The 14906-nt window shown below is 38.7% G+C and overlaps 2 protein-coding genes across 12 annotated transcripts in view; both read left to right on the top strand.

Moving 5' to 3' along the window:
• RASSF3 (Ras association domain family member 3) overlaps positions 1-3224 on the top strand; it is a 53832-nt gene extending 50608 nt beyond the window's left edge. For all 3 annotated transcript variants that reach the window (XM_075057816.1, XM_075057818.1, XM_075057819.1), the window contains one exon: positions 329-3224. In XM_075057816.1, coding sequence (XP_074913917.1) covers positions 329-478 — 150 coding nt within the window. In that variant the 3' untranslated portion in view covers positions 479-3224. The remainder of the gene's footprint in view (positions 1-328) is intronic.
• Positions 3225-3816: 592 nt separating this feature from the next.
• Positions 3817-14906, top strand: part of LOC142045003 (adipocyte plasma membrane-associated protein-like) — a 21936-nt gene continuing 10846 nt past the window's right edge. The window contains exons 1-10 of one of the 9 annotated variants that reach the window (XM_075058079.1): positions 3817-3875; positions 4648-4810; positions 4966-5055; positions 5619-5740; positions 9080-9178; positions 10607-10756; positions 11186-11298; positions 12489-12649; positions 13376-13571; positions 14391-14550. In XM_075058079.1, coding sequence (XP_074914180.1) covers positions 4794-4810; positions 4966-5055; positions 5619-5740; positions 9080-9178; positions 10607-10756; positions 11186-11298; positions 12489-12649; positions 13376-13571; positions 14391-14550 — 1108 coding nt within the window. In that variant the 5' untranslated portion in view covers positions 3817-3875; positions 4648-4793. The other 8 variants (XM_075058082.1, XM_075058085.1, XM_075058081.1 and 5 more) reach the window with 8 other exon arrangements.

Genomic DNA, 14906 nt, shown 5'->3' with positions numbered 1-14906 from the left:
ATGGATGAGTGGGCTTCTGTTTGATCTGTGCTGGCAAGACGATCCATTTTTTGGAAGCAGGTTTTTTTTTCCTTGTTCTATTTACTTTGTGCCTTTTGTAAACATTTCATCTGTGGTTAGACTGATCCATTGTTACTTGCAGAACAAAAAACAGTTTAAAAGAGTAAAATGTTTCCAGATCCCTTAAGATTTGCAAGGAGGGTGCCCAATACTGTTTCAGTTTGAAATTGTTTTGTGTCTGAGGTTTTGTTTAAAAGTACAGTACATATAAACTACGTGTGTATTTTCTGTTCATCTCATCCACCCTTTTCTCTTTTTCTCTTTCCAGTGGGAAGCTTTTAGTATTCCTGAACTGCAAAACTTCTTGCGTATACTGGACAAAGAGGAAAATGAGCAACTGCAAATCTTAAGGAAGCGTTACGCAGCCTACAGAGACAAACTTGAAGAAGCCCTTGGTGGGGTGTGGAAACCTGGTTAAAAGGGGGCCAAAGGACACTCAGGAAAAATGCACGCTACCAAATGTCAATATAGCATGCCAAACCCAATGTACAAAGAGCAGCAGAGAGTAGTTTTCTTTATTCGGAAGACTGTTTTGTGATGCCAGGGTACCTGAATTTTGCTATAGACTTAGTTCCATAAGCCAGGTCACTTAGCATCTTGCACCCACAAGTAAGGGATTCTGCATGTTTGTACATCAGTTTGCAACCCTCTCTGTGCCTAGAGAGCTTTCCAAGTTATCTTGGTGCAAGCTGTGAAACTGTAATCAATTTTCTAGGATGCTATGAAATAAGATTTTATTTTTTTTCTTTGCTTTAATGGTAGCTTTACAAATAAGGGTGTGCAAATAGATGGGTTAAAAAAAAATAAAACGGTCTGGACAAGAATTAGTTGAAGCACTATCTTTGAGATGAAATTGATTTGCACTACCTTTCTGTTTTCACATAGTTACTGTATAATTTGTGAGAGAACTGTTATAGATGGGAGGCATATGAGAGCTTGTGGTTTGTTCTGTGAAATTTGTGGAAGGCTTTAAAGTGGTCTTTCTGGAGAAGGTAAAGAGAAAGTTGAAAAGAAGGTAAGAGTTGAGGGAGGAGAACTCTTAACAGCTGACAGAGGAGGACTGGTTTTAAATGGAAATAGTATTTATACAGAGGAAAGTTAAAATACTAATTCTACAAGGTTAAAGTTTTAGGATGTTATAATATTGTGATTAAGTTTTATGGTTTTTTTTAACTGCATAAATCCACACTGGAAAAGAAATAAAGATAATAGAAATAATGGGAAGGAATGAGAGGCAAAAGCTAAATAAGAATGGAAATGGAGCTGCACATATAAGCCATTACTGGAGAAGCTGGTTCCATAAATGCATAGCAAAAAGTGCAGCAAAGCTAAAAAGCTGCTTACTTGAATTCTGAAGAGTGGTCAATGTCTCAGATAACTCTGTGAGAAATACCCATCGAGCAAGTGTTTAGACATAAGCTGTAACTACAGATGCATTTGGTCTTTATTGTAAGTCAGATCTTTCCTCTGGCTCAGCAATTGGTTTTTAGGCTGGATAATTTTGAATTATATCTGAAAGACGAAAACAGCTTCCTCTGCTTCTTTGTTTGTTAAAGGCTCAGTCAGGCAAAGAAAGTAGAATTTCTTATTCATGTTTCCAGCTTAGCAGAAAATTAACATTTCTTGGCTGTGTTGGTGACTGAGCTTAGTAACTCTTGCTTTTAGTAATTCAGAGAGTTTTTTTCCTTATGGTTTTTAAATTCTTAATTGAAAAACTGATTACCAAATCCTGCAGACTGCTGATTTACTTGATTTAAAAGTAGGAAAAATGTAGCAAGAAAACTTTTTACTTTACTGTAAATATAATTGTTGTTCTTTCAGAGTTATTTATCTAAAAAAAAGCACGTTCAAAGGAAACCAAAGAAGTGGGTGTGCAATACAAGCATGAGGCAGATTTGAGTAACTGATACTTTAGTCATCATCATGCCAGAGAGGAAATGAGTTATATATTGGGGGGGGGTGGGGGGTGGGGAGGTGGAGGAGTGCTAACAATTTAAGAGCAGCAGAAGTTGGTTTTGTTTTTTCCCCTCCATTCTTAGGGTGTTTGTTTTAAATTCCCAAGGAATTGTTAAAACTTTGGTGACATCTAATGGATACTGTGTGAAACTCCAAGATGCTTCTGTTCTTCCCCTTAATTTGATGTAATTGTGCCTTTGTTTCCTTTCCTTAGTAAGACTTTTTTTTAACCTCTTCATAGGTTTTTTTTGGTAAAAAGAATTTGCAAGCTTAATGAGACAATCATATTGTTTTAAAGTGTTAAGAGAAATTAAGGGTAGGACTAACTATAAAGTATATATAAGGCATATCTTGTTTGTTTTTTAATTTCACATGTAACATTGTAGTGCATGTGTGAGTTAGTAACATTATCCTCAAGTGAGACACTTTATAATGGTTCAGGGAATGCTTTTATGTTTTGTTACAATTTGTTTTTCTATGAATGCAGCAGCATGTTGGTGGGTATTCTGTTAACATCTACTTAATTTACATATCTGCCCATAACTATGTAATCATTACATAATCGCTGTCAATATTGAACCATTTGTTGCTCAGATTTAAACACTGTTTGAGTTTAAAAGTGGAGTATAAAAATATGTGAACTTTGTTTTTACTTGAACTAAACTATCAGTCTTTTAAGTAGGCGCATCTGCATTTACTTTAGCCAAAAACCTCAATCAGTGTTGTATGCACTATGAGTCTTGATTTGGGGTGAAGGGGGTGAGGGTGGGGGTGGGGGACCAAAATAAACTTATATTTTAATTTTGTCTTAGTCCATGGTTAATTATTGTAAGATGTCATGTGTGGGGTTATTTTTTCTTTTTTTTATACACTGGCGATTACAACAGCTTTAATTTAAAGGAAATGGCCATGCTGTCAGTTTTTCTCTTTTTTTAATTTTTGCATCAAATTGAACTGTCAGAGCTTTTGTTGCAAAACTCTTTTCATTTCATTATATGATGGTACCAGAATGATTAAATGATATGGGAGGGGGGGAAGGGGGATGCAGGGAAACATTCAAATGTATGTCTTTAAAAACAAACATTTAAACTATTTATAATTTTGACAAGCTTAGTTTTATTTTTGTAGGGAAGTTTTTATTCCCCTTAAAGTTATTACTGAAATGGCAAAAAGTGATGGTTCCATTATTAAAGTTGAAGTTGGCAATACTTAGTTATGTGATGTGTGTTTATTTTTTTCTGTTACCTGAAGCTCGTGTTTTGATCACTTTGATGCCGAACGAGACTTCCTCGTAGCAATGAGTGGGGGGAGGTGCAGCTTGCCCTAAGTGTAAGCTAAGGTTTGCCTAGAACAACAGATACATTTCAGTGTATGTTTTCTAGTCATACTTGTATACATATTGTAATTTTGTCTCCTGATTTTCCTGAAGAGTCATACAGGAAAACTAAACCAATCGGTTTTTCTCAAATACAAGGAAAAAAAAAAATCCAACCTTTTGAAATCGACGCACATACCTCGAAGTTTCCTTTCTCTTTCCCACATTTACCTCACACTCCGCCCCTCCGCCGGAGGAGGAGCCGCTCCCGTTTCCCGCCCGGGCGGCGCTGAGGCAATTCCCGCCGCCGGGGCCGCCTCTTCTCTGAGGAGGGCGGGCGGCGCTGAGGCAATTCCCGCCGCCGGGGCCGCCTCTTCTCTGAGGAGGGCGGGCGGCGCTGAGGCAATTCCCGCCGCCGGGGCCGCCTCTTCTCTGAGGAGGGCGGGCGGCCTCCGCCTCGGAGGACGGCTCGGCGGCGGGCGGGCGTCCGCCCGCCCACCGCCGAGCCGTCCTCCGAGGCGGAGGCCGCCCGCCGCGACGCCATGTAAGCGGTGGGCTCGGTGGGAGGGCCGGCGGCGGTGCGTGAGGAGAGGTCTCCCCCGGGAGGGCAGTGGTGGGGGATGCGGAGAGAGCCGAGGGCAGCGGGCCCGCCATGTTCTGCCTCGGGAAGACGGCGGGCAGGGCCGGAGCGGGGCTTTCTTGTGCCCTCAGGGACCCGATTCCGCCGTAGAGGGAGCGCAGCCGCGGGCTCGCAGTGGGTGCTGTCCCGCCGTAGTTGGGTGGGAAAGCTCACGGTCGAGTGGTTTCTTCGTGCAAAAAAACCTCCTGCAGAAACACGAGGTGAATACAGCGAGGAAGTGTCCTGGGCTGGAGGTGATCCTCAGGTCCTCCCTTCTCAGCAAGTGCCTTTTGCCCCTTTTTATCTTTAAAGGCATTTTAGTGGTTTTCTCTGGCAACTAGTATGTTTAATTTTCTGGTTACTTATTTTGTGTTTCTTAAAAATGGTTTCATCCTCTCTAGTTGAATTGTTACTTTGGTCATCGCTTTGGTCTCTCTGTTGCTCTTCCGTGGGCATTGCAGCCCTGCAATGGAGGAGATAATGGTTTGACCAGTTCCTTGAAAGTTGATTCATGTGAGACCTCATAGCTTCATGTGTGTAACAACCATATTATGACTATGTATGCACTTGTTAAAACCCATTAATAGCAAATACTCCAATACTCGGCTGGGGTAAGTTTGGTAAAAGGCCTTAAAGATACTAGAGTCATCAAAGTTGCTCACCACACAAGTAACTGGGCTTGGGTCTCTGCCTACAGCAGTTATGTACTACTAGAAACACAACTTGGCAAAAGAAACCTTGTGGCTTTTGACTGGATCACCTGTCTGGAGACTGAAGAGCTCCAGCGTGGAGACAGAGCAAGACAGCAGTACTGCCTGTGGAGCAGCAGGGCCACTTCTCTCCATGGCAGGGATTGCCAGGTTGTTGCAGTCTGCTTTGTCTTCCTTTAGTCTTAACTTTTAGTACTGAAATTTTTTAACTTTTGGAAAAAAAAAAAAAAAAAGGACTCTTCTTTTTCCCTTCCTGCCCTCCTCCTGTATGTGCATGATATACAATTGTTTTCTTTTCCTCCCAGGTTCCCAGCGTGGGGGTTTCCAGCTGCAGTCCTTGTGATTTTTGCTAGCATTTACTTTTTACCATCTCCCATTGATCCAGAACCATTCATGTATGTTTCCCTGCTACATTTTAAAGTTTAATAGCATACTTGTGCTTGTTGGGAAATACCTGTGCTTTCAAAACTTCTTTTATACTTTTCAACCTGCAGGAGCATATAAAGCATGCTACTTAATTTCATATGCAGAAGTTGTGTTTCTCATATAAAACTGGAAAATAGAAATGCTTTCTTAAACAAGTGAATTTCAGGCATAACAGTGCTGACCAGTGCAGTATTCATACATACACGTAGAGAGATCGGTAGTAGATGTCAGACTAATGATAGGGAATAAAACTCTCTAGGATGATGGCAATTTTGTGTTGGTATTGATTTCAGAAAAAAACCCAAACCTAAAGTCTGTATTCTTTTTAGCCTGGGCCTGCAAGCTCCACAGAATTGTTAATTTAGTTTGAAGTAATAGTTTTAACAAACACTAATAGTTTTAACAAATTCTTTAAAAAAAGAGAATTCCTTGTTACTAGTATCTCTGGAATAAAGTCCTATTATTTTCTCTTCAAATAATTTTATAGTCCAACGTTGTCTTGTCTCTCACATTTATTATTCATTTGGTGCAGTTTTGAAAAGCCACCTCCTGCCTTAGTTGGATCACTGCAAGTGAATAAAAAGCTTCAGAGTGGACAAAGAATCTTCACGGGTCAACTGAAAGGTCCTGAGTCTTTTACTGTTGATGATGAAGGCAAGTAGATAACTTCCATATGGGTAAAGTTATATACCTCTGCTACATATTATACATCTGATACGTCTGCTTGGTCAAGTTATTAAAATAGAAGACTTAAGAAGTTAAATCCAAGAATTAAGAATTAAATCCAAAGAAAGTAAAATAGGAATGTTTGCTAAATGATTGCTCCAAAAATATTAAGATAATTGTATGTTCTTCCATATCTTCACATTTGTAAACATTTCCCTGGAAATATTCCAGAACATTTTGTTATCTGCTGCTCCCAAGGACACAGTGAACGTCCTACTGCTATATTAAAAAACATACACCCACAAATTGGCGACATATAGAAGTCTTATTAAAAGATAATTTTAAAAAGGTATAAAATGGCATATTCTCTAAAAGTAACATGCAAAAACAGTTAAAGATTTTTGTGGGAATTCTTCTAAATGTGAGTCTAAGCTTGGGCTTTTGACATGGAACTAGTGGTAAGCTTGCGTTGGTTTTTGTTCTTTTTCTGTTTCAAGTCTCCAAAAGCAGTGTTAATTTGCTGCTTGAGCTCAGTCACTGAGTTCAGCACGCTCTTATTTCAAAAGCTCTTATTGAACACGGAGCCAGAGAGGGAAGGCAAATGGAATGGTTCTAAAATTTGCATAGTTCTCAAAAACATATTTTTAGAGCAGCTTGGAATATGAAAGAACTTTTCACTGTCACAAAAAACCTCCTCTTACTTATCCACGTAATTCATCTTCGTAGTCTGGCAGCTGTGAGATTGCAAAATGGTAGGTGTAGGAACCTTAGAGATGGTGGGAAGCAGAGGGCTGAAGCGGTGTAGCATGTTTTGCATCTTTCCAACAACTCTCTTACCCAGAGTGTGACTAAAGTAGGGATTGCAATGAAAGTTCAAGCCAAATAGAGGAGACACACTGTGATCTTCTGTTTAGGACACAGGTTTACTGCTGTGGACTTGGGACTTACCTGTTCTGGAGGAATTGTTTTCTTCTTGATGTGTAAGTGGGTAAAATAGACTCCTGCAGTAGCCAGTAGGGAGAAGCAGGCAACTCCCAGCCCAGAGTGGTTCGAGCCAGGCAGTTCAGACACCCTCCCTTACTGCTGGTGCTAGTTTTATGGTATTTTTCAAGGAAATATTGAATAGCCCCAGACATGTTTGTCTGAAAGATACTGTCTTGTGTTGTGTGCTACAGAGGTGAGAGGTCATCATCTGGAACGTTCTTGTTTGCCATTGTGCAAGCTGAAATTGGAAGCATTTTCAGTCATAGTAGCATAGGCCTGGAAGGGACCTAGCTCAACACCTTGCATTGAGGCACCCATTCCAAGCAAATGTCTTCTCAAAGCTGTTTCATTCCTGCTTTCCTCAAAGGTGCTGTTTTAAATTGTCTTTTTATCACACTTTTTGTTTCCCACTTCTTCCTCTACAACTTTCAGAAAGGGTAGTGTTCACAACTGGAATTTTGCAGAGCATATTTTAAATATGAGGACTAATCCTGCAAATGCTCTGTGTTGCCAAATCTAATCTCTTTCATGATGCTGTATAAAATAGTGTTTTGGTTCAATTTTTCTTGAGTGTGTTAATGCTACCGTGTATCTTCCTTGCATTTAAGGATGTTTTAGGAGACTGGATTCAGTCAGTTGAAATCATACAATATGACCCAAGGTTGTTTTAAGTGTTGTGGTGATGTTGCCTGATTTAGGTAAATGCTGTTTTCTATATGAATAAGACAGGATATTATGGGTAGTTAGAATAGTTCTGTTTTGCCTTCACTTTACTACAAATACCCATGAGAGAAGTCTAGTGCAAAACCCACTTGCGCTAACTATATAAATCTAAATATAGCATCATAGTCTAGTGCATAGCATGATAGAAAATAGCATTACAATTCTTTAAATACAGAATCTGGTATGTGATCAGAAATTTCAGCTGTTTCCAACATGCCTCGGGAGGCATTGGAATGCCAGTATATTTTATGACAGCAAGATTCAGCCTCTGTTTTTTCCCAGGCAAAGTTGTCGTATTGAACAGTGGCTCTGAAGTTCTCCCTTTGGATAAACAGGTGTTTTCTGTATGCCAGTAATCCTAGACAATTCTTTTAATCTAGATCTGACAGCTGATACTGTGAGAATCTGTCCTCTTTGCTCATAACATTTTTCCATAGATGTGTGAGCAGATGCTAGACATTTTTATAGCTGTTTATCTGCTCTGGTGTAAATGCTCTTTAGACAAAGTCAGAATCCATGGTTTTTTAGTAATATTGGCATGGAAAGATAGCATAACTTCTATGCAGTGTCTTTTAACACCTGTTGCCAAATGACAGTGCACATTTTTAAATGCAAACAAGGCCAGGGTGAAAATGCAGGTCACACCTAAAGAAAATAATGTCTACTTTACTTCAATCTATGTAAATAAAAGACATATCAGAGGAATATTTCCAGACAGTTAACAGAATTTACACTAAAAGTGTATTTTGTTGAACAGTAAGCCTAGGACTGGTCATGTGCATTGTACTATTTCAGAGCCTGGACTAGTCAGAAGGTAGGAGGACACTATTTTTCAAAGGTGGGGCTTAATCACTGCTAGTGTTTTCTCTTTGATACTCAACACAGAAGGTTTTGAAAATACAACGTCAAAAGATTTGAAGACTTCCTGTGAGGTTTTTGCCTTTAAAAGCAGAGGAGAAAGCAACTGCTAAGCAGGTATCCAATAAAAAAAAGTGCTTAGTCCTTTAACGAAAACTTACACATTTTTTGGTATTATTCTGGTAGTTCAAAACCAAAGCAAAACAGGGTCAAAAAACCAAAACCAAAACACACTTGGTTTTTTTGCTTAGGATTTTAATGTCCTAGGAGAAGGATTACTTTCTTGTTTTGGATCAGTCATTGTAATGTTTTCCTTTTGCCTGCTGAACATTTTAGCTAGCTGGTAACATGGCAGAACCCTCAGGACAAAAAGGTAGATCATGTGAGCTCTGCTAATGCTTTCCCTGATTTTCACTGACAGTAAGAGAACATCCCTACGAATCTTTAGTCCAGTCCTTGATGCCTTTGCTGCTATCCCAGAGGAGTCGTAAGATAGCTTTTAATGTTTTATATTTATTTAAAATAAACATATGAACAATTCCTATTTTTTCTAATCACCAACTTATTATTGCTCTTTCTGCCTTATAAAAATATATTTAAGCTGTATGTTTTACTGGCTGTTTCATTGCTTTGTGTGTGCATGGAATATATAAATTAAGAGAAAGGAAGGGCTCACAATAATGAGGAATTGTCCTTCTTTTCTAGTAAGTTTTATTTGCCTTGGTCCCTTTTAAAACAGTCTTCTAATATACTTATTTTAAGGTAATATCTACACTGGTACTGTGGATGGGAAACTATGGATGATCAGTGGTGGCCAGCTGCATTTCATTACTCAAATGGGGCAGGATATGCCTGAATGTGGTGAGCGACAGTTTTGATGTGAAAATGACAACAAACTTGTTCATATAAATGTCACTGAATGAGAAATTGCAGTGCTATTTTAGCTACCGTTAATGTTTTCTGATTCTTTTATGAAAATTTGTAAGAGAAGCCTGCTATCGTGTTTTTTCTTAATGTAGGCAAGATTAAGGCATAATGGCACACTTCTCCAGCCCTTGAGACTGACTTGCCTTGGATTGCCATTTGTATTTAAATGAACAACATTTTAGAGAAGTCCTTCTATACAAAGCTTTTTGAGGGTGGTCTAAAGACAGGATTTATCCAATTATTTTCCTGCCTCAAGATCAAAATGTATTTTAGAAACAGTTCAAATCTTACAAAAGAATTGAAGACTCAGAATAGCATGTCCTGGTACCATCACCAGTAACTGGACTACAAGGTTGCATTTTCTTTCCTTATGTGTAAACGAGGAAGACAAACACTGAAATGTTTATGTTTTTATCCTGTTTGTTTTTGATGAATCAAGCAGGCCTGAAAGGCCATTAAAATAGCTGGTTGGCTTTAGCCTCGTTTCATAAACCTGTGACAGTTATGTAGGTGCTTTCCCTGTCCCCAAAGTCCCTGTGCTATGGGCTAGTCTTGACTGAATTTGAAAGAATTCTCAAAGATTACTGAACTGTTTTGAGGCTTATGTAAATAACTGACAGGTTAAGAAACCAAAAATGATTGATCCATTCAGAGCAAAATCAGAACTCAGCTGTTAACTTTTTGGCAGCTGTCAGTCAATCAGTCAGCTTGTGTTAATGATCTGTTACAGCTCTAGTGAGCTGCAATGGATGTTGTCCCTTGCTTACTGGAGTACTAGGGGGGAATACATGGGAGTAGAGGGCATTAGGTCACAAAACTGCAGGGTGTCAAGCTTTACTAATTTCACTGCTTTCAGGAAGATTACTCACTATAAAAATACTAAACATGGTAGATCTGTTTTTTGTAGTTTTACCTGAGGATTATATAGGACTCTCATGTGACCCGTGGCACTTGGGCCCCTCAGCTGAAGGGAAGTAGTTAAATCTTTCCTAAAAGCGGCTTTCTCCCATCTTTTTCTTGGGGATATAAAATAAACAGCAGCTAATCTTTTTTTTCCCCCACTGATTTAGTAATCCTACCAGTTTTTCAGTCATCTTTAAAGTTGTCTGGGAAACAGAGTAGAGCTGAATTTCTTTGAAGGTTGGCAGCAAATTTTTTTCTTAAGTAATAAGGAACAGAGATGACTAGAGTGATGTTATACGGTCACTTCCATTGCAACTTACTTTTAGAGACAGTTTAAGGAAGCTTTTAAGGATGTAGTTTATTCAAGGATGGTAGTTTAGTGCTTTTCAGCCTTTGCATTTTCAGGATCTTCATTTTGTCAACCTCCTGGTCTTACACATTCTCCTATTTGTATCTCAGGAACTCCAGACTATGAACCAATATGTGGCCGGCCCCATGGTGTCCGAATGGATCAGGACGGTAACGTGATTGTGGTGGATTCATACTTAGGCCTGTACAAAGTCAATCCAAGGACAGGAGAAAAAACCCTCCTGCTGCCGAGTGAAAAAGGTGATGCTATAGTTAGCGGGGAAGTAGATTGATCCTGGATTTGGTCTTCATGCTTACATATAAATTGGAAGATTGAGGCACTTTAATCAGTTGACGTCAGTACTACTGGGTGGGGAACTGGGACCGATTGAAAGCCCATTGGCTTTGTATTTTTAAGATTTGTTTAAAAAAGAGGAAAACAAAAGCAATTATATTTGTCAGAGGCTTTTGGTTTGGTATGTGTTATGTTGAGCTGCAACCTGAACATGTTTCCCTGCAAATGAAAGTAATTTGGGACTTGGACTTCAGCTTGGGACAAATTAAGGATAGCATTAACTATGACATTTGGAATTGCAATGTCTGAAATATTAAGCTTGTGTGGATCTGAATAATTTTGAACACTTGGTGGTTTTGCACTTATTTTAATCAGTAGTCATTTTTATTAACTAGGTGTGGATGGGCTGCCTTTCAAATTCCTAAATGGCTTAGAAATATCAAAGAAAAATTTGATTTATTTTACGGATTCAAGTAGCAAGTGGGAAAGACGACATCACAAATATGAGGTGAGATGAGGTAATCATTGTAGCCATTTGTTTGGGCAGCTTAAGTGTTAATTTTTGTGCTGGCAACACCATGTACTAGGATGCAGAAGAGACAAGCTTTTTTCGACTGGGCTTGTGTTTTAGCCAAGCATGCTATGAATGCAGCTGCTGGAGCCCTGGGGCAGGGGATGGGCTGTGCTATTTTGTAGCTGCTTTTCCTGAAAAAAACCTCTTGGTATGACTACCCAAAGAAATTGTCATGCCATACACTACAGTCTGGATTTTTACAGCTTGTTAGTTTCTCTCTGGTATCTGTCTACAAGCATGCTCTTGTACTGCAGTAAATGCAAGGTAGCTAATTGCCGGTGTACTTGAAGGTATCTCTTCTGTGTAGTCATAGCCTTTGAGGAAAACTTTATCTAGAACTGTCTGTAAAGCTGAAATTCAGTGAGGTCACAGACATAAAGTTTACACTGAGTCTCGTCTTTACTACCAGAACTGTGGATAAAGTTAAGCCAGGAGAAAAATCACACGAAGGGAAATATATTTAAGGGGTGGGAATCAAGATCCAAGTTATTAAAAGGGGAAAAAACCCCAGAATAGTTGAACTCTCTTATGTGCCACTTGCTGTTTCTTAAAGCTGTCAGAATTATTGTGTGGTAGTACATCATCTTTGCTGTTTAGTATTTCAGACTTGACAAGGGGTTGCCAGTACAAATGACAAACATAAAGGCAGTTTCCTCTTCACAGGGCTTATGTGTATATAATTCAAAGCTGCCCTGCAGATTTGTAGCAGAAGAAACTTATTCAAATTATTTCATATCAGAAGTAAAATGTCAGCTGTTCACTTGCTTTAGCAGAACACTCATGAATGCTTTCTTGTTTGATCTGAAGTTGTTCATAGAAGCCTGATAGGCCTCAATATTTTGCTAAAGCAGGAACTGCAGAGTAGCATAGTTAGAACTCTGGGCTGTATAAACCATACACTACAGTCCCCCATGTTCCTGTTTTTACAAGAATGCTGTGATCAGCCTGGGAAATGACATGAACAGAATCCTTTGCTCCTTTAGTGTTTTTATAAAGATGCCATCTACCATTTTGTAAAGTCTGCTTTTATCTAATTTATGTTAACACAACTGCTGAATATTTTCTGTTCTAATTGAAACTAGGTATTTTGATAGCCTAGTTTTTCATTAGATGTATTGATTAAGGTAATTGAAACAAACCATCTTGGTCGCCTCTTGGCCTATGACCCTGTAACAAGAACAGCAAGAACGGTGCTCAGTGGCTTGTACATGGCAAATGGGATTGCACTGTCTCCCTACGAAGATTACATACTAATAGCAGAAACCAGCATATGTAGAATCATACGGTATGTTAAATGTCAATAAAATGTTATATATTAGTTTATGTTACAAGTTTTTAGATCGATTCATAGACATGATTTTCATGTTCATCCTTTTCTGGTTTTCCTTACTTCACTGAAGATGTGCAGTTAACAGGGTTACTATTGGAAACTCAGTTTAAATAACTTTTTTCTGTTGCAAGAGTCACAGGTTTTAGTTAATTCTAGGTAGAGATTAACAGTTGCTCTTCCCACTGCCTAATGTTTTTTATACTGATTTACTGATATATCAGACCCCAGTTCCCTCAGACTCAATTACAATTATCCTGATGACTCCATTATTAGTTACAGCAGACCTCAGAGGACAAGTGTCACTGCGTGATTATGATTAGCATAACACCCCATTTTTCCCATTTTAAAGGGAGTCAGTGTTTTAACAGTTTTCTATTTCATGGAAGTTCTAAAGCCAAATTTAATGTTAGTGTTCATTTAAGAGGCACGTTTTCCATGACTAGCTTTTTTTAATAGAACCTGGGAGATACTCTTTATGTTACATGTAGAAAAATGAGGTTTTTTTGACCAATTGTTGTTACTCAAGTTTAGTGCCTCTTTGCATTTACTGCTTCCCGCAGAGTCCTTTTCTGTATCTTGAAAAATTCCTTGCATGAATCAAAATGATGGATCTTCCATGCTGTTAAGCTTGCTGTATTTTGCAGCAGCCACTGTAACTCATGTAAAATTCCCTTTTTGCAGCTATTGGGTGAGCGGAGCTAATGCAGGAAAAAAAGAAGTTTTTGTGGACAACCTGCCTGGGTATCCAGACAACATCAGATTATCACACACAGGCTTATACAGAGTTGGAATATCTACTACTCGCTTTCCTAGTTTCTTTTCTCCTTTTCTGGATGCTGTAGGACCATATCCATTCCTGAAGAGATTTATTGCAAAGGTAACTTTGACACTGTGTAGTATTAACTATCAGTGTCACAAAAATGTTAATTTTTTAAGTATGAAAAAACTTGTTATTCTTCATTAGGAAACGCAAGAGACTGCTTCATCTTTACCAGCCAGCATACCAACACATACTAACTTTGATTTTTCTGGAACATTTGAGGGCTGGTTTCTTTTTTACATCTTAAAACATAGCAGTTTTACTGTTGTGGTAATACCAAGAACCCATTTATAAAGTAGAAAAATCAGTATTGACAATAAGTAGTCTGTAGTTGCAAGCTCTCAGCCCATTCTTTGTAGCAACATGGTATTGTCAAGGCAAATGAAGAACCTTTGACAGAAAATATGAGGATTTTGCTATAGAAATCAAACTCTACAAAGTCATTCTTGCCAAGCAAGAGTCATGGAGCTGGTTATGATTAACCATGCTACTTTTTCCAAGAACCATGCTGCCTTCTCCCTAGAACTTGCACAGGAAATCCACTGAAGTGGGTGATTCAGTTGTGTTCCATCAAGTTCCTCTAATTCCTGCTTTTAGAAAATGGCTTTTGGCAGCTGGAATAAGTACAAACAACTTCCACACCTTCTTGAGCGAGCAGGCACTGACTGTACTTTAAGATCAGTGAGTGATTACAGGACTGGCAGCTTTAGACACACTCTAGTAGATATTACCAAAAGATTAAGTGACAGCTGAATCTGACTAGAGCAACATCTGGAAAGCAATATATTACCATTGCCATTTCTTTCTAGTCATGGAATTTCCCCTCCCACCTCTTGAATGAAGTGTTAATACTGTGTATTTCTTTTTCTAAAACAGGTGACTCCTTTATCATTCTACAGCATTTTTCTTCACAAACATGGCTTGTTCTTAGAAATTAATGACAAAGGAGACATTGTGGCAAGCTTCCATGACCCTGATGGTAGCGTCACTTGGGCTGTCAGTGATGTCTTTGAGCACGATGGGAAGGTGTATCTAGGTAATACAGAGTTGCCTTTTCTTGTGGTGCTACAGTAAACATTACAGTTTTCATAAGCTGGAGCATCAAAAGAAAGATAGTAACATTGTTTCAAGCAGCCACTAAATATTTTTCTCTACTTAATGGAAGACTGCTACATCACTGAAAGAGAAAGGAAACTGATACCACATGGTTAAGCAGAAATGAAAATACAATGCAGAAATACTTGCTTTAGAAGCTTGTGAAAGCCTCAGGCTTAAAAATAGGTTAACAGTACCAATTCATCTAGCTCTGTAGTTCAGAAAATAGTTATGTATATATTTTTAAACAGTTGCACAGAATCGTCTGAGGAATTCAACACTGTAACAGGGATTGAG

The sequence above is a fragment of the Buteo buteo genome, chromosome 26, assembly GCF_964188355.1.
Source record: "Buteo buteo chromosome 26, bButBut1.hap1.1, whole genome shotgun sequence".
Lineage (NCBI taxonomy): Eukaryota > Metazoa > Chordata > Aves > Accipitriformes > Accipitridae > Buteo > Buteo buteo.
Note: the sequence above shows the minus strand (reverse complement) of the source record. Positions and strands in the feature narration are given on the sequence as shown.